Here is a 26,063-nt window from a genome sequence, read left to right on the forward strand (position 1 = left end):
GAAGAGGGCATAATCCATTGGATGAAATAGGCAGGTATATGCTGCAGCTTTAATCTAATCAAATGTTATTGGTCACATACACATATTTATCAGATGTTATTGCGGGTGTAGCGAAATGCTTGTGTTCCTAGCTCCAACAGCGCAGTAATATCTAACAATTCACAACAATACACACAAATCTAAGAGTAAATAATGGAATTAAGAAATATGAAATATTAGGTGAGTGGATCTACTATACAAGTCCTTATAGACAATGGGAGAAAGAACGAGAAGAGGCAGTTTTAGCCTCGTTGTGTGTACTAACTACATCCATTTACCAACACTACCTTTTCCCCATCTATCTTTCCATCCGGGTGTTTTTCAACAGTGATTTGAGTTCTCTGCAGTGTCTGAGCCCTGTGGGATAGGCCCTAGCAGTAGTGGTGTTGGTTTTGAGAGAGGCCTTAGCTCAAATCTGTAGTGGTGTTAGTGGTGTTGGTTGTGTTAATAAAACATGGCTGGGTGAGAGACTGCTAGAGGCTTTAATAATGAGCAACAGCCAGAGCTTCTACTTCTACTGGGTGAGAGACTGCTAGAGGCTTTAATAATGAGCAACAGCCAGAGCTTCTACTTCTACTGGGTGAGAGATTGCTAGAGGCTTTAATAATGAGCAACAGCCAGAGCTTCTACTTCTACTGGGTGAGAGATTGCTAGAGGCTTTAATAATGAGCAACAGCCAGAGCTTCTACTTCTACTGGGTGAGAGACTGCTAGAGGCTTTAATAATGAGCAACAGCCAGAGCTTCTACTTCACTTCTCTACAGTAATGGACTAATGTACCGCTAGTACCATCAGTACACACACTCACACTCTCGCTCTTTCTCTTTTTCTCTCGCTCCCGAGTGGCGCAGCGGTCTAAGGCACTGCATCTCAGTGCAAGAGGCATCACTACAGTCCCTGGTTTGAATCCAGGCTATATCACATCCGGCCGTGTTTGGGAGTCCCATAGGGCGGCGCACAATTGGCCCAGCGTCGTCTGGGGTAGGCCATCATTGTAAATAACAATTTAACTGACTTGCCTAGTTAAATAAAGGTTAAATAAAATTACAAATAATAATTATCTGTCTCTTGCTCTATCATTCACACTCACACACTTACATTTGCTCTCTCTGTCTCTCTCTCTCAGTTAAATTCAAAGTGAAATAAATAATAACTCTCTCTCTCTATTGTTCACACACACCGACACACACGCCAGTCTCGCACTTTCTCAGACTCAGAGCTTTGAATTTTAATGAAGCTCCTAGTGGTGTTCCAGCAGTAATTCTGTCAATAAAGCAGAGATCAGAACAAGATACCTGCTGCTCTGTAGCCAGGAGAGGAAGTGAAATAAGGGAGCAATTCAGTTCTCTTCTCTCCTTATAAAAGAATAAAAACTACAAAGTGGATTCAGCATTCAAACACGCATCGCCGGTTACCTTTGTGAAAGATGCAATATTTTCATTTCAGCCTAAGCGTTTAATCCTCCTTAACATAGGTTAGTCACTTTGGAAATTCATGAAGAGAAAAATAATGCATTTACTACTTGTGCAATAATGTACTGTAGAAACTTCCCCACAATATTCTAGGAGACTTTATTGGAAGTACAGTATTTTCACATCTTCATCTAGGCCTTTTCTCCATGGTTGTTGCTATTTCTTAGAATGCCAGAAAATGATGGCAACACACTGACAAGAAAACTATCCACATTTGGTTCCCTGGGATCTAAGCATCGGTACAGGTGAGTAAACCTCCATTCTATATCTGCTTCAAAGCTAGCATCCTTAATTGAAACAATAACAAAACAATCAGCCCGCCTCTACTTTGGTAAAAAGCTGAGGGATGGGCCTGGAGAAATTTAACCAGTCTCAAATTCATATAGAGAGCCATGGATGCAAAGAATAACCATCCATGATATACATTTTGAGGCTATATAGCGTTTTTTTACATTTACATTGTTTACAAACATTGGAGTAAAATACTTTAAGGTACTGATGGGGTACAAGAGTTAAACTAAGCTCATGAGGCATTTATAAGTTATATTCTAAAAGAATCAATGTGTATATATAATTAATTTATAACTCCAAAAATGTAGCAACTAAGGATTCTTGCTTTAAATGTCGTTATGTGTATGAAACAATATTGTAGAAACTGTGTTGAATATTTACAATATAATGCATTTCTAGCGTGTGTAAGATGGAAGTCCCCATACATAATACATAGAAATAGTATAGCATTATTCTCTGCCTATTATCTTATCCCCTTCTCTGTCGTCCCCTCAGGTAGAAACTTAACACTATCACATGTCCTGAGATAAAGAAGGTCAATCCATGAGGAAGTCTCCCAGCATGTATTCATGCTGAAATCCACCACCTTGTGAATAATGCAGTCTGTTTTACAAAGGAGCTAAAAGGGGGTTCAGTGTTAGACAAACACACCGTGTGTGTGTGTGTGTGTGTGTGTGTGTGTGTGTGTGTGTGTGTGTGTGTGTGTGTGTGTGTGTGTGTGTGTGTGTGTGTGTGTGTGTGTGTGTGTGTGTGTGTGTGTGTGTGTGTGTGTGTGTGTGTGTGAGAGCGAGTGTACGTGCGTGCAGCACCACAGAGAAGAGGAAGACCTGAATAATTCAGGGTTCACACAACATCCGTCTCTCCTTTGTCGTAATTTATACATTAGTGACCTCTGCTATTTGTAGGGTCACTGCAGTCACAACGGTGGCTGTGTTTTCCATGTTCATGTTGCTCTTCAACACCTCGTTGATGCATCAGACTAGCTTCCCGCTGATGCACAGCAATGTATGTGTACTGTAGTTCATATGTATGTCATTGTCAATGCATGTCACTATCACTGTGTATCACTGTCACTGTGTGCGTGACAAAAGGTTTTGACATATGAAAGGTCAAGATCAGATCATCTCTGTATCTCATAAGAACCTGACAGACCAGAAACATCTGCCCCCTGAAACCCTTCTAGTGGAATTTTACTGTCTCTTTCTGCTTATAGTATCTCACACTTATAATACATGTTTGACCTGTTGCATACTTAGAAATGTACCTGTTCTAGACAGACAGGACACCCTGAAAATATAGATGATTAAACAGTGTGTGTGCATGAATGTGTCTCTCTTTCCCTACAGTGGAAAGACTGCTATGCAGATGGGCAGGGATCCGTCTGTCAGTCTGCCTCGACCAGACCTGCAGGTGGTCAGGACCCGCAGCAAGACCTACCCCAAGAGACCATCACAGACCACAGGTCAGATGGACATACAGCATACTTAAAGCCTACCTAAGACCTACATAACATCCACAGACACACTACACAACACCTGACAAACACAATGTCACTAAGGGTAACGTATCAATGGTAACTAATGCATATCCAAAAACATATTCTCACCTTTCACCTCTACCGTTTCCCAGTAGAACCTCTCAGGTTGCTATTGACAACACTGTCAGGTGTAAAGCACCTTAGTTGAGTCTCAGTAAGTTTAGTATTCACTTCCTCCTCCTGTTCCCCCATCAGGAATAACACAGGGCTTCAATTAGCTAATCATATTATATTCACTTCGACAGTTCACACTGACAGACATACAGTACACTCTTTTTTTTTAAAGGGTTCCGAAAGGGTTCTTCGGCTGTTCCCATAGGAGAACCCTTTTTGGTTCCAGGTAGAACCCTTTTTGGTTTCAGGTAACCCTTTTGGATTCCATGTAGAACCCTCTGTGGAAAGGGTTTTAGATTCCATGTAGAACCCTCTGTGGAAAGGGTTCTACATGGAACACAAAAGGGTTTTACCTGAAACCAAAACGGTTCTACCTAGGGTGACCACATTTAAAATACTAAAATGTGGGACAAAGGGATGATTTTGCTGGACATTCACGGGACAGTGTAGCCTGCAAATGTGGCCTCCTGCTGTACAGAACAAGCTGATTGAAGCGCGCCTATAGGCTACTCTTTTGCCTCGCTCTAAATTTGTTGATGCAGAAACAAGACCAAATGTGCTGTTTTATGAAAATCTGAGAATATTTGGCCAAGGAAACATTTCTGGTTTGTCTCAGGGAATGTAAGCCAGTTAGGAAGGGAGACTTTTAAAACCAGATTGAGTGAACCCACTGGGCTCAGATGCCTGTTCAATGTCTAGTTTTTACATTTGGTTGAGTTTTAAACTAAATTCAACGTGAAATCAACAAAAAAGTTCACCATGTCATTGGATTTAGGTTAAAAGTTGGGTGAAAAAAATATGAAATGCCCTGATGACTTTTTTCAAATCCAATCAGTTTCCACGTTATACAACGTCTTCACATAGATTTCTTGGGTTGAAATAATGTGGAAACAATGTTGATTCAATCGGTTTTTGCCCGGTGGGAAGTAGCAGCACACATGTTTAATGAGCATGGAGAGCCTCACAAGTTTGATGAAATCACCTTCTATCTTTCAGTCTAATATGGCTATTTACTTACTTTTGTAGCTCTTAGTCAGAAGCAACTGTCCTCTCCATGTTTAGCTGGATTGGTTCATGATATGACATTGGCCTACGTCTCGTCTTGCGCTACGCAGAATATCAGATCTTAACAATGATTGGAGAAGTGTTTGACATCACCAGCATTACATCCTTATGAGAAATATCTGGTCAAAAGTACAAAATGCCTGACTGAAATAGGAGATAAACCTTCCTTTGAAAATAATGTGATGTTTGAAATTGTTGATAAAATGCAGGGCATGATTGTTCAATTGCGGGATGTGGGACACAGGGCCAAAATGCGGGACTGTCCCGCACAATCCGGGACAGTTCTACCTGGAGCCAAGAATGTTTTTTCAAAGGTTTTTCCTATGGTCAGCTGAAGAACCCTTTTAGGTTCTAAATGCCACCATTATACTTAACATTTCCTCACCTAGTTACTGGCAGAGACTGTTCTACCATTGAAACTGTCAACTGATTATTTGAAGATGGTGCCGAAGAACATGGCTGACGTTTTACAATCTCCCAACCAATTGTGCTATTTTGTTATTTTTTTTGTGTTTTGTGTAACATATTTTTGAACTTATTGTGTCCATAATGTTGCTGCTAACATCTCTTATGACCAAAAAGAACTTCTGGACATCAGAAAAGCGATTACTCACCGCGGACTGGAAGAAACTTTTTCCTTTAACGAGTCCGGCAAGTCCGACGAGAAGGATATCCAGCTTTCACTGGAACAGGCCCAGATCCACGCCTTTCGTGTGAGAAAAAGACACCGGAAAAGGGGCCGCAGATCGGGCATCCTTCTGAAAATCCAGAGGCAAGCGAGTAAACTCCCACTGCCTCCCATTCTTTTCGCTAACCTGCAATCATTGGACAATAAAATGGATGACCTACGATTAAGATTATCCTACCAACGGGACATTAAAAACTGTTTCACCGAAACGTGGCTGAACGAAGATACGGACAGCATAGAGCTGGTGGGATTTTCCATGCACCGAAGAACAGAGACGCTACCTCTGGTAAGACGAGGGGTGGGGTGTGTGTCTATTTGTCAATAACAGCTGGTGCGCGATGTCTAATTTTAGTCTCGAGGTATTGCTCGCCTGAGGTAGAGGACCTTATAATAAAATGTAGACCGCACTATCTACCAAGAGAGTTCTCATCTGTATTATTCATAGACGTTTATTTACCACCACAAAACAAAGCTGGTACTAAGACCGCTCTCAACCAACTCTATAAGGCCATAAGCAAAGAAGAAAACGCTCACCCAGAAGCGGCGCTCCTAGTGGCCGGGGACTTTAATGCAGGCAAACTTAAATCATTTTTACCCAATTTTTACCAGCATGTCACATGTGTAACCAGGGGGGAAAAAATCCTAGATCACCTTTACTCCACACACAGAGATGCATACAATGCTCTCCCCCGCCCTCCATTTGGCAAATCTGACCATAATTCTATCCTCCTGATTCCTGCTTACAAGCAAAAACTAAAACAGGAAGTACCAGGGACTCGCTCAATATGGAAGTGGTCAGATGACGCGGATGCTACACTACAGGACTGTTTTCCTAGCACAGATTGGAATATGTTCCGGGATTCATCCAATGGCATTGAGGAATACACCACCTCAGTCATCGGCTTCATCAATAAGTGCATCGATGACGCTCGTCGGATGTGGCAGGGCTTGAAAACTATTACAGACTACAAAGGGAAACCCAGACGCGAGCTGCCCAGTGACGCGAGCTTACCAGACGAGCTAAATGCCTTTTATGCTCGCTTCGAGGCAAGGAACACTGAAGCATGCACGAGAGCACCAGCTGTTCTGGATGACTGTGTGATAACACTCTCGGTAGCCGATGTGAACAAAACCTTTAAACAGGTCAACATTCACAAAGCCGCTGGGCCAGATGGATTGCCAGGACGTGTACTCAAAGCATGCGCGTACCAACTGTCAAGTGTCTTCGCTGACATTTTCAACCTTTCCCTGACCAAGTCTGTAATACCTTCATGTTTCAAGCAGACCAACATAGTCCCTGTGCTCAAGGAAGCGAAGGTAACCTGCCTAAATGATTACCGCCCCGTGGCACTCACGTCGGTAGACATGAAGTGCTTTGACAGGCTTGTCATGGCTCACATCAACAGCATCCTCCCGGACACCCTAGACTCACTCCAATTCGCATACCGCCCCAACAGATCCACAGATGACGCAATCTCTATTGCACTCCACACTGCCCTCACCCACCTAGATAAAAGGAATTCCAATGTAAAAATGCTGTTCATTGACTACAGCTCAGCATTCAACATCATAGTGCCCACGAAGCTCATCACTAAGCTAAGGACTCTGGGACTAAACAACTCCCTCTGCAACTGGATCCTGGACTTCCTGACGGGCCGCCCCCCAGGTGGTAAGAGTAGGCAACAACACGTCTGCCACGCTGATCCAGGGTGTGTACTTAGTCCCCTCCTGTACTCCCTGTTCACTCATGACTGCATGGCCAGGCACGACTCCAACATCATCATTAAGTTTGCTGACGACACAACAGTGGAAGGCCTGATCACCGACAGCGATGACACGGCCTATAGGGAGGAGGCCAGAGAACTGGCAGTGTGGTGCCAGGACAACAACCTCTCCCTCAATGTGAGCAAGACAAAGGAGCTGATCGTGGTCTACAGGAAAAGGAGGGCCGAACAGGCCCCCATTAACATCGACGGGGCTGTAGTGGAGCGGGTCGAGAGTTTCAAGTTCCTTGGTGTCCACATCACCAACGAACTATCATGGTCCAAACATACCAAGACAGTCGTGAAGAGGGCACAACAAAACTTTTTCCCCTTCAGGAGACTGAAAAGATTTGGCATGGTTCCCCAGATCCTCAAAAGGTTCTACAGCTGCACCATTGAGAGCATCCTCACCGGTTGCATCACCGCCTGGCATGGCAACTGCCCGGCATCTGACCGTAAGGCGCTACAGAGGGTTGTGTGAACAGCCCAATACATCACTAGGGCCAAGCTTCCTGCCATCCAGGACCTATATAATAGGCGGTGTCAGAGGAAAGCCCATAAAATTGTCAGAGACTCCAGTCACCCAAGTTATAGACTGTTTTCTCTGCTACCACACGGCAAGCGGTACCGGAGCGCCAAGTCTAGGACCAAAATGTTCCTCAACAGCTTCTACCCCCAAGCCATAAGACTGCTGAACAATTCATAAAATCGCCACCGGACAATTTACATTGACCCCCCCCTTTTGTACACTCGCTGTTTGTTTGTTACCTATGCGTAGTCACTTCGCCCCCACCTACATGTACAGATTACCTCAACTAGCCTGTACCCCGGCACACTGACTCGGTACCGGTGCCCCCTGTATATAGCCTCCACACTGACTTGGTACCGGTGCCCCCTGTATATAGCCTCCACACTGACTCAGTACCGGTGCCCCCTGTATATAGCCTCCACACTGACTCTGTACCAGTTCCCCCTGTCTATAGCCTCCACACTGACTCGGTACCGGTGCCCCCTGTATATAGCCTCCACACTGACTCGGTACCGGTGCCCCCTGTATATAGCCTCCACACTGACTCAGTACCGGTGCCCCCTGTATATAGCCTCCACACTGACTCTGTACCAGTTCCCCCTGTCTATAGCCTCCACACTGACTCGGTACCGGTGCCCCCTGTATATAGCCTCCACACTGACTCGGTACCGGTGCCCCCTGTATATAGCCTCCACACTGACTCAGTACCGGTGCCCCCTGTATATAGCCTCCACACTGACTCAGTACCGGTGCCCCCTGTATATAGCCTCCACACTGACTCAGTACCGGTGCCCCCTGTATATAGCCTCCACACTGACTTGGTACCAGTGCCCCCTGTATATAGCCTCCACACTGACTCGGTACCAGTTCCCCCTGTATATAGCCTCCACACTGACTCGGTACCGGTGCCCCCTGTATATAGCCTCCATACTGACTCGGTACCGGTGCCCCCTGTATATAGCCTCCACACTGACTCGGGTCCGGGGCCCCCTGTATATAGCCTCCACACTGACTCAGTACCGGTGCCCCTGTATATAGCCTCCACACTGACTCAGTACCGGTGCCCCTGTATATAGCCTCCACACTGACTCAGTACCGGTGCCCCTGTATATAGCCTCCACACTGACTCGGTACCGGTGCCCCCTGTATAAAGCCTCGTTATTCTTATTGTGTTACTTTTATTATTACTTTTTAGTTTAGTCTTCTTGGTAAATATTATCTTCTTCTTGAACTGCACTGTTGGTTATAAGGGTTAAGTAGGCATTTCACGGTAAAGTCTACACTTGTTGTATTCGGAGCATGTGACAAATAAATTGGATTTGAAACAATGGAATGAAAGAGGGAGGTTGGTTCAGCATTCAACCTTACAGAACATATTTTTTCCTTATAGGACTGAACAATGTGAATCGGTCCAACACAAAGACGGAGAATGCAGAAAAAGAGGGAATGACTAAGATTACAGCACAGTCAGCTGTGAAGAGGTATCAGACATGGGCAAGTGATGTCAGAGGAAAATGTAGAAAATAGTGTATGAATTAGAGAGGTGTTCAGTTTGAAACAAATTGAAAAGGGGACAAAGACAGAAGGAAAGAATAAAAGAAGGACAGAAGGATAAATTGAGATGGATTGAGAGAAAGCTTTTCCAATATCAGATAATATCCTTGACAGCTCTTACAACTGCTTAGCCCAGACCAAATACAGTCATGGTTGTATTTGTTTACCTGTTGTTTATTTGTTTGTTGACCTTTAGCTCCATAGTAACCAAGACAGAGAATGATGATCCAGAGGAACAGCGAGGGAAGCCCAGTGCACCATGGGATGAGAACGCCCCACAATGGTACAGTACTGTCTTTGCTCTAGGATGGATTGTATTGGTCATGTCTGACATGTACACATTACAATAGTTATTCCTGGTATGTGTTTGCATTGGTTACGTCATTAATATTTGGTGGATTAAACGTCAGTACACACACACGCACATCTAGAGAAAATAGTGAGACAGGCAGGAGAGGGATTGCAGCTAGGGTTAAGTAGATTTCCTTGTTGGCCTTACTCACGACAACAACTGAGGAACAGAGCAAAGCACACATTTCATCAATGTAGGAGGCTGAACATAGAAAACCCTCCCAGCGGCTTCATCAAATACACTGCTGGAAGCTGTATGTGTGAGAGCACAGTGACAGCCAGTTTGTGTCTATACGTCTCCCTCGTTCACAGTAGCCTGGTCCCAGATCTGTTAATACTGTCATGCCAAACAATGACCATAGGAGTTGGCAACACATTACAAACAGATCTGGGACCAGGTTAAGTTCATAGTGTTTGTACAGTAGCATGGAGACAGACACAAAGAGATTGGTATTGGTATTTGGTATTTTATTAGGATCCCCATTAGCTGTTGCAAAACACTCTTCCTGCGGTCCACACAAAACATGAAACATAATACAGAATGACATAATACAGAACATCAATAGACAAGAACAGCTCAAGGACAGAACTACATTAAAAAAATGAAAAAGCACATGTAGCCTACATATCAATGCATACACACAAGCTATCTAGAGATGGGACTGTGTGGCTCAGTTGGTAGAGCATGGCATTTCCAATGCCAGGGTTGTGGGTTTGATTCCCACGGGTGACCACTACTAAGAAATATAGAAATACGACTGGAAGTCGCTTCTGCTAAGAGCTTCTGCTAAATGACAAAAATGTAACAGAACTGCCCATTCATATTCATCCTGTTGAGCCGGTCTTCGTACGAAATTGCACCCTACTCCCTACATAGTGCAGTACTTTTGACCAAAGCCCCGGTGAAAAGTGCACTACATAGGGAATTGGTTGCCATTTCAGACACAGCCACTGTCTTCTGATGATAATTTAGTATTATCCAAGGCTATTTGCATATCAATGAGCTGGTTTCAACATTATTTCCTCTCCATATTGATTTGTGTTATCTTGGGGCTGCGATGTGCTCCCTCTTTCCATCTCAGGGGGCTGTGAGTGTGTGTACGTGTGTTTGTGTGTGTGTGTACATGTGTGTGTGTGTCAGAGGGGCCTTATCTGAAGCTAATGAATGCAGACAGACAGGATGTGTGTGAGGCCTGGGGGTCACTAACCAGCAGCCATTGGTGTGACCTGTTGCCTTGGCATTTAGATGTATCCTCTGAGACTATGACATCATCATCCTGCCATTTACTGACGTATCTGTGTCAATGTGGTTATGGCTAGGTGAAGAGGAATGTTGTCGTTTGTGTCAGCATGATGACTAAGGACTATACTTAGGAGTTTGTTTTTGCCAACAGATCATTCACTATATAGATCAATGTATGTATTATTGACAGCTAGCTGCCTGTCCTGATGGTAATTCTGATCAAGTTTCCATGTTTTCCTCCCCAGTGGACTGTACAACACGGCAAACCAGCGAACCAAGTCGCCCAAATTCCCCAAGGCACGTGGTCGCACCCCTTCAGGAGGCAGCGGGAAGGAAACGTCCCAGAACCCACGCTGGTGTGTAGCCTTCTCCTATGATCTTTCACCTATGACATGTCAACCCACCTCACCTCACCTCTCCTCCCAATAGCTCAGCTGACACTAGTATGTACTGTCCATCAACTGTCCAGTTGTACCCTATGCTCAGGGACGTCATGCATCCCAAAAATCAGAGTGAGCCCAAAGTACGTGAGGATGCCTGGGGGGCTGGTCCGGAGGGTAGCCCCCCCTTTCGGAAGTTGGAGATTTTTGCATTTTCAAAACACCTGAACCAGCTTTTTCCTGTAATCTAGAGCCATAATCATTATGCTTATTTCTATGTAAAAAATATGTTTATTTTTCTGCATATCTAAGCATACCTCTTGAGCTGTCTGTAGCCTCCTGACTGGTGGTAATTTTTTAAAGAAACTAAATATGCTTCTCTGCATCTCTGCTAAAATCTGGGTAAAAGATTGAAAGGAATGTGAGTCTTATTCATCACATTTTGTAATTACTTGCTTTTCTAATGTCTACCAACCTTGCCAGCAGGCATGCCAGCTAGTTAGATAGTTAGACAAGCTAGCTACTCTAACTTGATTGATAGCCTGAAATGGCTTCTTGGTAGCTAGTTATCAGGTTGGGAGATTGGTAACCTATCTAGGTTAACTAAAGCCAACTTCATAAAATTGAAAGGTGGATAGTAGTATTACATATAAACACCAACAGGACAAATCTCAGGTCATGGCAGAAGAGGAGAGGAGGGGACAGGACTCGGGTCGTGGCAGAAGAGGAGAGGAGGGGATAGGACTCAGGTAGTGGCCGAAGAGGAGAGAAGGGGATAGGACTCGGGTAGTGGCAGAAGAGGAGAGGAGGGGACAGGACTCAGGTAGTGGCAGAAGAGGAGAGAAGGGGATAGGACTCAGGTAGTGGCAGAAGAGGAGAGAAGGGGATAGGACTCGGGTAGTGGCAGAAGAGGAGAGGAGGGGATAGGACTCAGGTAGTGGCAGAAGAGGAGAGAAGGGGATAGGACTCAGGTAGTGGCAGAAGAGGAGAGAAGGGGATAGGACTCGGGTAGTGGCAGAAGAGGAGAGGAGGGGATAGGACTCAGGTAGTGGCAGAAGAGGAGAGAAGGGGATAGGACTCGGGTAGTGGCAGAAGAGGAGAGGAGGGGACAGGACTCAGGTAGTGGCAGAAGAGGAGAGAAGGGGACAGGACTCGGGTAGTGGCAGAAGAGGAGAGGAGGGGACAGGACTCAGGTAGTGGCAGAAGAGGAGAGAAGGGGACAGGACTCAGGTAGTGGCAGAAGAGGAGAGGAGGGGACAGGACTCAGGTAGTGGCAGAAGAGGAGAGAAGGGGACAGGACTCGGGTAGTGGCAGAAGAGGAGAGAAGGGGACAGGACTCAGGTAGTGGCAGAAGAGGAGAGAAGGGGACAGGACTCAGGTAGTGGCAGAAGAGGAGAGAAGGGGACAGGACTCGGGTAGTGGCAGAAGAGGAGAGGAGGGGACAGGACTCAGGTAGTGGCAGAAGAGGAGAGGAGGGGACAGGACTCAGGTAGTGGCAGAATAGGAGAGGAGGGGACAGGACTCAGGTAGTGGCAGAAGAGGAGAGGAGGGGACAGGACTCGGGTAGTGGCAGAAGAGGAGAGGAGGGGACAGGACTCGGGTAGTGGCAGAATAGGAGAGGAGGGGACAGGACTCAGGTAGTGGCAGAAGAGGAGAGGAGGGGACTGGACTCGGGTAGTGGCAGAAGAGGAGAGGAGGGGACAGGACTCAGGTAGTGGAAGAAGAGGAGAGGAGGGGACTGGACTCAGGTAATGGCAGAAGAGGAGAGGAGGGGACAGGACTCAGGTAGTGGCAGAAGAGGCGAGGAGGGGACTGGACTCAGGTAGTGGCAGAAGTGGAGAGGAGGGGACTGGACTCAGGTAGTGGCAGAAGATGAGAGGAGGGGACAGGACACGGGTAGTGGCAGAAGATGAGAGGAGGGGACAGGACTCGGGTAGTGGCAGAAGAGGAGAGGAGGGGAAAGAACTCAAGTAGTGGCAGAAGAGGAGAGGAGGGGACAGGACTCGGGTAGTGGCAGAAGAGGAGAGGAGGGGAAAGAACTCAAGTAGTGGCAGAAGAGGAGAGGAGGGGACAGGACTCGGGTAGTGGCAGAAGAGGAGAGGAGGGGAAAGAACTCAAGTAGTGACAGAAGAGGCGAGGAGGGGACAGGACTCGGGTAGTGGCAGAATAGGAGAGGAGGGGACAGGACTCAGGTAGTGGCAGAAGAGGAGAGGAGGGGACTGGACTCGGTTAGTGGCAGAAGAGGAGAGGAGGGGACAGGACTCGGTTAGTGGCAGAAGAGGAGAGGAGGGGACAGGACTCGGGTAGTGGCAGAAGAGGAGAGGAGAGGACAGGACTTAAGTAGTGGCAGAAGAGGAGAGGAGGGGACAGGACTCAGGTAGTGGCAAAAGAGACAGAGGAGGGGACAGGACTCGGGTAGTGGCAGAAGAGGAGATGAAGGGACAGGACTCGGGTAGTGGCAGAAAAGGAGAGGACAGGACTCGGGTAGTGGCAGAAGAGGAGAGGAAGGGACAGGACTCGGGTAGTAGCAGAAAAGGAGAGGAGGGGACAGGACTCGTGGCAGAAGAGGAGAGGAGGGGACAAGACTCAAGTAGTGGCAGAAGTGGAGAGGAAGGGACAGAACTCGGGTAGTGCTAGAAGAGGAGAGGAGGGGACAGGACAGGACTCGGGTAGCGGCAGAAGAGGAGAGAAGGGGACAGGACAGGACTCGGGTAGCGGCAGAAGAGGAGAGGAGGGGCAGGACAGGACTCGGGTAGTGGCAGAAGAGGAGATGAGGGGACAGGACAGGACTCGGGTAGTGGCAGAAGAGGAGAGGAGGGGACAGGACTCAGGTAGTGGCAGACGAGGAGAGGAGGGGACAGAACTCAGGTAGTGGCAGAAGAGGAGAGGAGGGGACAGGACTAACGTAGTGGCTAAAGAGACAGAGGAGGGGACAGGACTTCGGGTAGTGGCAGAAGAAGAGAGGAAGGAACAGGAGTTGTGTAGTGGCAGAATAGGAGAGGAGGGGACAGGACCCAGGTAGTGGTAGAAGAGACAGAGCAGGGGACAGGACTCAGGTAGTGGCAGAAGAGGGGAGGAGGGGAAAGAACTCAAGTAGTGGCAGAAGAGGAGAGGAGGGGACAGGACTCGGGTAGTGGCAGAATAGGTGAGAAGGGGATAGGACTCGGGTAGTGGCAGAAGAGGGGAGGAGGGGACAGGACTCAGGTAGTGGCAGAAGAGGAGAGGAGGGGACATGACTCAGGTAGTGGCAGAAGATGAGAGAAGGGGACAGGACTCGGGTAGTGGCAGAAGAGGAGAGGAGGGGACAGGACTCGGGTAGTGGCAGAATAGGAGAGGAGGGGACAGGACTCAGGTAGTGGCAGAAGAGGAGAGGAGGGGACTGGACTCAGGTAGTGGCAGAAGAGGAGAGGAGGGGACATGACTCAGGTAGTGGCAGAATAGGAGAGGAGGGGACAGGACTCAGGTAGTGGCAGAATAGGAGAGGAGGGGACAGGACTCAGGTAGTGGCAGAAGAGGAGAGGAGGGGACTGGACTCAGGTAGTGGCAGAAGAGGAGAGGAGGGGACAGGACTCAGGTAGTGGCAGAAGAGGAGAGGAGGGGACTGGACTCAGGTAGTGGCAGAAGAGGAGAGGAGGGGACAGGACTCAGGTAGTGGCAGAAGAGGAGAGGAGGGGACTGGACTCAGGTAGTGGCAGAAGAGGAGAGGAGGGGAAAGAACTCAAGTAGTGGCAGAAGAGGAGAGGAGGGGACAGGACTCGGGTAGTGGCAGAAGAGGAGAGGAGGGGACAGGACTCGGGTAGTGGCAGAAGAGGAGAGGAGGGGACAGGACTCAGGTAGTGGCAGAAGAGGAGAGGAGGGGACTGGACTCAGGTAGTGGCAGAAGAGGAGAGAAGGGGACTGGACTCAGGAGGCGGCAGAAGAGCAGAGGAGGGGACAGGACTCAGGTAGTGGCAGAAGAGGAGAGGAGGGGACAGGACTCAGGTAGTGGCAGAAGAGGAGAGGAGGGGACAGGACTCAGGTAGTGGCAGAAGAGGAGAGGAGGGGACAGGACTCGGGTAGTGGCAGAAGAGGAGAGGAGGGGACAGGACTCATGGAGTGGCAGAAGATGAGAGAAGGGGACAGGACTCAGGTAGTGGCAGAAGAGGAGAGGAGGGGACAGGATAATACATCTACTGCTGTTGCTCCTTCAGTAATTTCCCCTTTGAAAAGTACATATATGGGATAATGTTGCCTTCTAGTGGTGTAATGTGGAACTAACTGTAGAGCCTGTACAGTTCTTGCTCCTCCATTAGCATTACGCTCAATATTGTGGGTACGTGTATAACAAAACATGTTTGCCTCATAATAGCTGGTAATTGTTCCTATACAAGCAGTTAATTACCAAAAATGTATTGTGAAGACACCCCTGTTTAAATTGCCTCATAAATGTGTCTATACTGTACTGAAGCTACTGCAAAGGTCACATAGTAGTATGTTTGTATGAAGTAGACCATTCTAGTAATCAAATACAAGATTTGTACTTCATGTTATTTTAATATGAATGAGTCATAAAGGTTAGTCTGGACTGTGTCTGTTGTGGGGCAGAGATGCAGAATTTCTGGGTAGAAACCGTGAATCAGATTACCCCTAGGGTTTGTGGCCAATGAAGCATTCTCTTTGAATAGATACCAATTATCATACATCATAGTGGGACAGATGCTCTCACTTTTAAGTCAGAGTCATGAATGTTTATGTTGATGATTAAAACATGTCAAACTCATCAACCCTCTCTGTTTAATAGTAGTTGTAACATGACAGTGACATTCCTCTGATGTCTAATAGTAACAACATGACAGTGACTCTCTGATAATAACATGACAGTAATATGTGATATGATCCCTCAGGAAAGGCCAGGCCAGTGATCCAACAGATCCCCCGAACCAGAACGATCAGCAAAGGAGGTACAGTTAGCTTACAGTACTGCATGCTAAATTCTTCAATTCTGAACCTCTGTCCTCTCTGCAACTAAAGGGCCACATCTTTACATCCCTACGTTCCACACAGACTTAGACAACCCAGTGACTTGCCAAGATTGTCATTGATGTGCTGTGTTGTAATGTGGCAGCACCACAAATCCACCGTTGGAGCTCTACAGGGATAACGGTCTAGTCAGCGTGTGGTTGTGTTTTTCACTAGTTACATTAGCCAAGTTCTGGAGTCATTTCTCTAAAAGTAAAAGTTAACATTTGTCCTCTCTCTCTGACAGGTCATACACAAACAACATTCCATCTCATTTATTTTCCCCTCGTCAACTTTTAACCTCGTTTTATTCACCGCTGCCCACCCGCAGGTCACGCTCCCGTGGCAACACCAGTAGTGGCAGCGAGTCCGAGAACTCCACCCGGGAGCATCGTAAAAAGAGGAACCGGTGAGTGATGCCACTCTGCTTTCCCTACAAGGAGACATATCTGTACATATAGCCATTAAATATACAGAATAAAGATATATAGTAAACCACTACTACTACCTCCTATTTTGTACATAGTAGTACCACTAAAAGTACATAGTAATATTTCTCAAAGGTGACAGCCATTCCATAGTAAAATACAACTGTATCATATGGGGGTATAGCTCCCAAGACTATTTCCCTAAGCCAGTGTCTGTAAGGGAAGTATGTATTGAAGAAATACAGCATATCATCAGGCTGCTATTGTCATCTGAATGATACTATATGTTATTGAGACCCACAATGGTTCCCTAGCAGTGTCATACGATATTTGATACACTATAGACAGCCTCAAGTGTCTGAATATCTCATGATGGAGCGAAAGTAATTAGGAAGGAAACGAGAGAGTATATTTCATGGAAATTGTGTTCCTATCTGTTGTGACAGTAAAAATAGTGATGTACTGTATGTAAAATATTGTTTTTTCAAGTTTCTAGTTTTAATATGACATGCACAAGTACAGTGAAATGCCTTTCTTGACAGCTCTAAACCCAACACTGCAGTAATCAATAACAATTTAATACTAAAAATAACATAAGGTAGAAAAAAACGAAATAAATAGAAATAAGAAGAACACGAGAAAGTTAGTAAGCATACTATATACGCTGAGTATACCAAACATTAGGAACCCCTTTTGCCTTCAGAACAGCCTCAATTCATCAGGGCATGGACTGTACAAGGTTTTGAAAGTGTTCCACAAGGACTCCAAGGCTTCCCACAGTTGTGTCAAGTTGGCTGGATGTCCTATGTGTGGTGGACCATTCTTGATACACACGGGAAACTGTTAAGTGTGAAAAACCCAGCAACGTTGCAGTTCTTGACATAAACCAGTGCGCCTGGCACATATTACCATACCTCGTTCAAAGGCACTTACAGTTTTTGTCTTGCCCATTCACCCTCAGTGGCACACATACACAATCCATGTCTCACTTGTTTCAAGGCTTAAAAAGCCTTCTTTAACCTGTCTCCTCCCCTTCATCTACACTGATTGAAGTGGATTTAACAGGTGACATCAACAAGGGATCATAGCTTTCACCTGTATTCACCTGGTCAGTCTGTCATGGAAAAAGCAGGTGTCTTAATGTTTTGTATACTCAGTATACAGGGTCAGTCAGTTCTAGTACCATATTTACAATGTGCAGGGATACTGGAGTCATAGAGGTAGATATGTATAGGGGTAAGGTGACTAGGCATCAGGGTATATGATAAACAGAGTAGCAGCAGTGTACAGTATATGATGATTGTATGTGAGTGAGTGTGTAGAGTCAGTATAATTGTATGTGGATATTATGTGTGTGTGAGCAAATGATGGAGTGACTGTTTGTGTGTGTGTTGGAGTGACAGTTTGCGTGTGTGTGTATGGCCCTGTGAGTGTGCATAGAGACAATAATCTGCTAAGAGACAATAATCAGATAATAATAATCAGATGATCTGTGTAGCCATTTAGTTAGCTATTTATCAGTCCTATGGCTTGGGGAAAGAAGCTGTTCAGGAGACTGTTGGTGTCAGACTTGATGCACCGACACCACTTGCCGTGCAGAAGAGGAGAGAATAGTCTTAGCGATTTTTCAGGCCTTCCTTTCACACCGCCTAATATAGAGGTCCTGGATGGCAGGGAGCTCGGCCCCAGTGATGTACTGGTGCTACTGTCATACCAAGCAGTGATGCAGCCAGTCAAGATGCTCTTAATGGTACAGCTGTAGAACTTTTTGAGAAGTGTTTCATCATCACTGGTGATCAGGCCTAAAACTGTTGTCGTCAGCAAACTTGGTGTTGGAGTCGTGCGTGGCCACGCACTTGTGGGTGAACAGGGATTACAGGAAGGGACTAAGCACGCACCCCTGTGGGGCCCCCGTGTTGAGGGTCAACGTGGCGGAGGGGATGTTGCCGACCCTCATCACCTGGGGCCAGTCTGTCAGGAAGTCCATGATCCAGTTGCAGAGGGAGGTGTTCAGTCCCAAGGTCCAAAGCTTAGTGATGAACTTGGAAGGCAACATGCTGTTGAACGCTGATCTGCAGTCAATTCAAAGCATTCTCACATAGGTGTTCCTCTTATCTAGCAGTGTGGAGTGCAATTCAAATTGTGTCGTTTATGGATCTGTTGGGGCGGTATGTAAATCGGAGTGGGTCTAGGGTGTCTGGGATGATGGAGTTGATGTGTGCCATTACCAGCCTTTCAAAGCACCTCATGATTACAGATGTGAGTGCTACAGGGCGGTAGTCATTGTGGCATGAAGCCTTAGAGTTCTTGGGAACAGGAATGATGGTGGTCAGCTTGAGACTTGTGGCGATTACAGACTGGGACAAGGAGAGGTTGAAAATGACAGTGAATATGCCTGACAGGTGTTCTGCGCATGTTCTGAGAACGCAAGGTCCTTTGAATGTGGATGTATCATGTGTCAGTTAGTTGCCAGTTGCAACCATACTGTCATCTCTGTACATGTCTGTGTAGATGTAACATGGTTGGGTTGTATGTTCCAGCCTTCCAGGTCTTTTATGGAGAAGTAATATGTTTATGCTGTATATTTATAATATACTGGCATATAATACTCCTATATGATATTACAATACTAAAATAATATTATATTCCAGGTCTCGTCAGGAGAATGAGATGGTGGACTCTGGTCCTCAGTGGGAAGCTGTACTCTGCCGTCAAAAAGAGAGGTCTCAGAACGACCCAAACCATCGTCGCTCACGACACCGTTCACGATCGTAAGACAACCACACACACGTCACACACACCCTCCTTCCCTCTCCTCCCTGCGCTAAAGTCCCCCACCTCTGACCTGACCTGGAACCATGCCTTAAACTACGGTCAATTTCATCTCCTCAATTTCCAGATGCACAGAGGGAAGAATTTCCATTCATTACAATAACTCTCCTTATCAGATGGTCCGTCTTATAAATAACCCTTCAACTATTAACCCCTGTAATTCTGTGATGTGTTCCAGGCGGAGTCCAGATGTGCAGGCTAAAGAGCAGCTGTGGAAGCACATTCAGTAAGTAATGACTCCATTTATGAGGTTCAACAGTGCTCTTTTAGAAATAAGCTGGTACCACTTTATTTGGGTAACTAGGCATCAGGATATATGATAAACAGAGTAGCAGCAGCATATATGATAATTGTATGTGCGTGGGTGAGTGGGTGCGTGGGTGTGTGGGTGAGTGGGTGCGTGGGTGAGTGGGTGTGTGGGTGTGTAGAGTCAGTATAAATGTACACTGCATTCAGAAAGTTTTTAGACCCCTTGACTTTTTCATAATTTTGTGACATTACAGCCTTATTCTAAAATGGTTTCAATCACATGTTTTCCTCATCAATCTACACACAATAACCCATAATGACAAAGTGAAAACAGGTTTTTAGAAATGTTTGCAAATGTATTAAAAATAAATAACAGAAATACCTTTTTTACATAAGTATTCAGACTCTTTGCTATGAGACTTCAAATTGAGCTCAGGTGCATCCTGTTTCCATTGATCATCCTTGAGATATTTTTACAACTTGATTGGAGTCCACCTGTGGTAAATTCAATTGATTGGACATGATTTGGAAAGGCACACACCTGTATATATAAGGTCCCTGTCACGGCCGTCGAAAGAAGTGGACCAAAGTGCAGCGTGGTTAGCGTACATTTTCTTTTCTTTTAGTAAATGTCGCCAACAAAACAAGAAACGAAGAAACAACCGTGAAGCTTACAGGGCGATAGTGCCACTAACAAAGATAACTACCCACACCCACAGGTGGGAAAAAGGGCTGCCTAAGTATGATTCCCATTCAGAGACAACGATAGACAGCTGTCCTTGATTGAGAACCATACCCGGCCAAAACATAGAAACACAAATCATAGAAATAAAGAACATAGAATGCCCACCAAAATCACCCCCTGTCCAAACCAAATAGAGACATAAAAAGGCTCTCTACGGTCAGGGCGTGACAGTCCCACAGTTGACAGTGCATGTTAGAGCAAAAACCAAGCCATGAGGTCGAAGGAATTGTCCGTAGAGCTCCGAGACAGGATTGTGTCGAGGCACATATCTGGGGAAGGGTACCAAAAAATGTCTGCAGCTTTGAAGGTCCCCAAGAACACAGTGGCCTCCATCATTCTTAAATGGAAGAAGTTTGGAACCACCAAGACTCTTCCTAGAGCTGGCCACCCGGACATACTGAGCAATCGGAGGAGAAGGGCCTTGGTCAGGGAGGTGACCAAGAACCCGATGACAGAGCTCCAAAGTTCCTCTGTGGAGATGGGAGAACCTTCCAGAAGGACAACCATCTCTGCAGCACTCCACCAATCAGTCCTTTATGGTAGAGTGGCCAGATGGAAGCCACTTCTCAGTAAAAGGCACATGACAGCCCGCTTAGAGTTTGCCAAAAGGCACCTAAAGGACTCTCAGACCATGAGAAACAAGATTCTCTGGTCTGATGAAACAAAGATTGAAATCTTTGCCAAGCGTCACATCTGGAGGAAACCTGGCACCATCCCTACGGTGAAGCATGGTGGTGGCAGCATAATGCTGTGAGGATGTTTTTCAGCGGTAGGGACTGGGAGACTAGTCAGCATCGAGGGAAAGATGAACAGAGCAAAGTACAGAGAGATCCTTAATGAAAACCAGAGCGCTCAGGACCTCAGACTGGGGCGAAGGTTCACCTTCCAACAGGACAACGACCTTAAGCACACAGCCAAGACAACGCAGGAGTGGCTTCGGGACAAGACTCTTAATGTCCTTGAGTGGTCCAGCCAGAGCTCGAACTTGATCAAACATCTGGAGAGCCCTGAAAATAGCTGTGCAGCGACGCTCACCATCCAACCTGACAGAGCTTGAGAGGATCTGCAGAGAAGAATGGGAGAAACTCCCCAGATACAGGTGTGCCAAGCTTGTAGCGTCATACCCAAGAAGACTCGAGGGTGTAATCTCTGCCAAAGGTGCTTCAACAAAGTACTGAGTAAAGGGTCTGAATACTTATGTAAATTTGATATTTCATTTTTTTCAAAAATTTCTAAAAACCTGTTTTTGCTTTGTCATTATGAGGTATTGTGTGTAGATTGATGAGAAAAAAACACTTTTTGAATCCATTTTAGAATAAGGCTGTAACCTAACAAAATGTGGAAAAGGTCAAAGGGGTCAAAATACTTTCCAAGTGCACTGTATGTGCATATTATGTGTGTGTGAGCAAATCATGGAGTGAGTGTTTGTGTGTGTGTTGGCGTGAGTGTGTATGGCCCTGTGAGTGTGCATAGCGACAATAATCCGCATAGAAACAATAATCAGATAATCCGTGTAGCCATTTAGTTAGCAATTTAGTTAGCTATTTATCAGTCTTATGGTTTGGAGATAGAAGCTGTTCAGGAGCCTGTTGGTGTCAGACTTTATGCACTGGTACCGGCTGACGTGCGGAAGAGGAGAGAGTAGTCTATGGCTTGGGTGATTTGTTTTCAGGCCTTCCTTTCAAACCGTCTGATATAGAGGTCCTGGATGGCAGGGAGCTCGGCCCCAGTGATGTACTGGGCTGTCCGCACCATCCTCTGTAGCGCCATGCGATTGAGGGCGGTGCTATTGCCATGCCAAGCAGTGATGCAGCGAGTCAAGATGCACTAACTGGTACAGCTGTTGAACTTTTTGAGGATTTGAGGGCACATGCCAAACCTTTTCAACCTCCTGAAGGGGAAGAGGTGCTGTCGGGCCTTCATGACTGTGCATGTGTCTGTGGACCATTTTAAATCCTTAGTGTTGTGGACACCGAGGAACTTGAAGTTCTCAACCCGCTCCATGGTTGGACTGTATGTTCCAGACTTCCAGGTCTTTTATGTAGATGTAATATGGTTAATCCTAACCCTAAACTTAACCCTTAACCTAGCCCTAACCCTTACCCTAACTAAACCTTATTCTAAACTTTACCCTAACCCTAGCAAGCAGTTGCTTATCAACAGATAGGTAATTGATAGTGTGACCTACAGATGGACTATCCAAATAAAGTATGACCAATAGGCCTTTTTTCCTGTGTTATGAAAAGTTAAAGGTGTAGCACTATAATGACTTGACTAACCATTACTAATAGTTGATAACTATTCATAAAGAGTATATACTATTGAACAGTATGTACTAACACAGCCTTCAGAGGTTATTGAAACCAGTGTGCACAGCCTTTTCTCCAGTGAATGGTAACATGAATGGTAACATACCCTGGTGGTTGTGTTCCTACAGGAAGGAGCTGGTGGACCCTGCTCCTGATCTAACAGAGGATCAGCTGAAGGAGATCCCCTACAAGAAAGTGGAGTGAGTGACTGCTACTCCCTTCCTCATTAGATTAGATAGTCTGTACATTTTTTAGGATGAAAACTTGTCGATATGATAATCAGACAGGTCAATATGATAATCAGACAGGTCAATATGATAATCTGACAGTTAAGATAATATCATAATCAGAAAGGTCTATATGATAATCAGACAGATCTATATGATAATCTATATGATAATCAGACTGGTCTATATGATAATCAGACTGGTCTATATGATAATCAGACTGGTCTATATGATAATCAGACTGGTCTATATGATAATCAGACTGGTCTATATGATAATCAGACAGATCTATATGATAATCAGACTGGTCTATATGATAATCAGACTGGTCTATATGATAATCAGACTGGTCTATATGATAATCAGACAGATCTATATGATAATCAGACTGGTCTATATGATAATCAGACTGGTCTATATGATAATCAGACAGGTATATATGATAATCAGACTGGTCTATATGATAATCAGACTGGTCTATATGATAATCAGACAGGTATATATTATAATCAGACAGTATGATAATATGATAATCAGACAGGTATATGTGATAATCAGACAAGTCAATATGATAATCAGACGGTTATGATAATATGATAACCAGACAGGTTTTTGTTGTATTTTTACCCCTTTTTCTCCACAATTTTGTGATATCCAATTGGTAGTTACAGTCTTGTGCCATTGCTGCAACTCCCGTACGGACTCAGGATAGGCGAAGGTTGAGAGCCATGTGTCCTCCGAAACATGACCCTACGAAGCCGCACTGCTTGCATAACCCGGAAGCCAGCCGCACCAATGTGTCGGAGGAAACACCGTCCAGCTGGCGACCAAAGTCAGCGTGCATGCGCTTGGCCCGCCACAAAGAGTCGCTAGAACGCGATGGGACAAGGACATCCCAGCCGACCAAACCCTCCCCTAACCCGGACAACGCTGGGCCAATTGTGCACTGCCTCATGGGTCTCCCGGTCGGCTGCAACACAGCCTGGGATCGAACCGCGGTGCCCCATAATCAGACAGTTATGATAATATGATAATCAGACAGGTATATATGATTATCAGACAGGTCTATATGCTAATCAGACAGGTCTATATGATAATCAGACAGATAACCAGGCAGGTCAATATGATAATTAGGTCTATATGCTAATCAGACAGGTATATATGCTAATCACACCGGTCAATATGATAATCAGACAGGTCTATGTGCTAATTAGACAGGTCTATATGATAATCACACCGGTCAATATGCTAATCGGACATGTCTATATCATAATCAGACAGGTCTATATGATATTCACACTGGTCAATATGATAATCAGACAGGTCAATATGATAATCAGACAGTTATGATAATCAGGCAGGTCAATATAATAATCAGACAGGTCTATATGACACTCAGACAGGTATGATAATGTGATAATCAGATACAGTTGAAGTCGGAAGTTTACATACACCTTAGCCAAATACATTTAAACTCAGTTTTTCACAATTTAATCATAGTAAAACTTCCCTGTCTTAGGTCAGTTAGGATCACCACTTTATTTTAAGAATGTGAAATGTCAGAATAATAGTAGAGAGAATGATTTATTTCAGCTTTTATTTCTTTCATCACATTCCCAGTGGGTTTACATTAGTATTTGGTAGCATTGCCTTTAAATTGTTTAACTTGGGTCAAATGTTTTGGGTAGCTTTCCACAAGCTTCCCACAATAAATTGGGTGAATTTTGGCCCATTTCTCCTGACAGAGCTGGTGTAAATGAGTCAGGTTTGTAGGCCTCCTTGCTCGCATGTGCTTTTTCAGTTCTGCCCACAGATTTTTCATAGGATTGAGGTCAGGGCTTTGTGATGGTCACTCCAATACCTTGACTTTGTTGTCCTTAAGCCATTTTGCCACAACTTTGGAAGTATGCTTGGTGTCATTGTTCATTTGGAAGACCCATTTGCGACCAAGCTTTAACTTCCTGACTGATGTCTTGAGATTTTGCTTCAATATATACACATCATTTTCCTGCCTCATGATGCCATCTATTTTGTGAAGTGCACCACTCCCTCCTGCAGAAAACCACCCCCACAACATGATGCTGCCACCCCTGTGCTTCCCGGTTGGGATGGTGTTCTTCAGCTTGCAAGCCTCCCCCTTTTTCCTCCAAACATGAGGATGGCCATTAGGCCAATGGCCATTAGGGCCAAACAGTTCTATTTTTGTTTCATCAGACCAGAGGACATTTCTCAAAAAAGTATGATCTTTGTCCCCATGTGCAGTTGCAAACCGTAGTCTGGCTTTTTATGGTGGTTTTGGAGCAGTGGCTTCTTCCTTGCTGAACGGCCTTTCAGGTTATGTCGATATAGGACTCGTTTTACTGTGGATATAGATACTTTTGTACCTGTTTCCTCCAGCATCTTCACAAGGTCCTTTGCTGTTGTTCTGGGATTGATTTGCACTTTTCGCACCAAAGTACGTTCATCTCTAGGAGACAGAACGCGTCTCCTTCCTGAGCGATATGACGGCTGCGTAGTCCCATGGTGTTTAAACTTGGGTATTATTGTTGTACAGATGAACTAGGTACTTCAGGCGTTTGGAAATTGCTCCCAAGGATGAACCAGACTTGTGGAGGTCTACAATTATTTTTCTGAGGTCTTGGCTGATTTCTTTAGATTTTCCCATGCCTCAAGCAGAGGCACTGAGTTTGAAGGTAGGCCTTGAAATACATCCACAGTTACACCTCCAATTGACTCAAATGATGTCAATTAGCCTATCAGAAGCTTCTAAAGCCATGGCATAATTTTCTGGAATTTTCCAAGCTGTTTAAAGGCACAGTCAACTTAGTGTATGCAAACTTCTGACCCACTGGAATTGTGATACAGTGAATTAAGTGAAATAATCTGTCTGTAAACAATTGTTGGAAAAATTACTTGTGTCATGCACAAAGTAGATGTCCTAACGGACTTGCCAAAACTATAGTTTGTTAACAAGAAATTGGTGGAGTGGTGGAAAAACGAGTTTTAATGTGTATGTAAACTTCTGACTTCAACTGTAGGTATGATAATATGATAACCAGACAGGTATGATAATCAGACAAGTATGATATTATGATAATCAGACAGGCCAATATGATAATCATACAGGTCTATATGATAATCAGACAGGTCTATAATGAATGGAGCATGCTCAGTCAGCACATTGGGGTAGGGTCTGTTGATCTGCACTTGGATAAGAAGATAACAGATTCCCCACCAGACTGAAGTGTTT

At 45.2% G+C, this 26,063-nt stretch overlaps 1 protein-coding gene across 1 annotated transcript in view; it reads left to right on the forward strand.

Moving 5' to 3' along the window:
• The window catches only part of LOC120044209 (band 4.1-like protein 4), a 104,464-nt gene that overhangs the window by 76,327 nt on the left and 2,074 nt on the right, over window positions 1-26,063 (forward strand). Inside the window, exons 11-20 of the mRNA XM_038988807.1 lie at window positions 1,678-1,755; window positions 3,148-3,263; window positions 8,888-8,978; window positions 9,248-9,334; window positions 10,891-11,001; window positions 15,909-15,965; window positions 16,355-16,432; window positions 19,103-19,222; window positions 19,462-19,509; window positions 22,715-22,786. Coding sequence (XP_038844735.1) covers window positions 1,678-1,755; window positions 3,148-3,263; window positions 8,888-8,978; window positions 9,248-9,334; window positions 10,891-11,001; window positions 15,909-15,965; window positions 16,355-16,432; window positions 19,103-19,222; window positions 19,462-19,509; window positions 22,715-22,786 — 858 coding nt within the window. The remainder of the gene's footprint in view (window positions 1-1,677; window positions 1,756-3,147; window positions 3,264-8,887; window positions 8,979-9,247; window positions 9,335-10,890; window positions 11,002-15,908; window positions 15,966-16,354; window positions 16,433-19,102; window positions 19,223-19,461; window positions 19,510-22,714; window positions 22,787-26,063) is intronic.

This window comes from Salvelinus namaycush, chromosome 3, assembly GCF_016432855.1.
Source record: "Salvelinus namaycush isolate Seneca chromosome 3, SaNama_1.0, whole genome shotgun sequence".
In the NCBI taxonomy this organism is placed as follows: domain Eukaryota; kingdom Metazoa; phylum Chordata; class Actinopteri; order Salmoniformes; family Salmonidae; genus Salvelinus; species Salvelinus namaycush.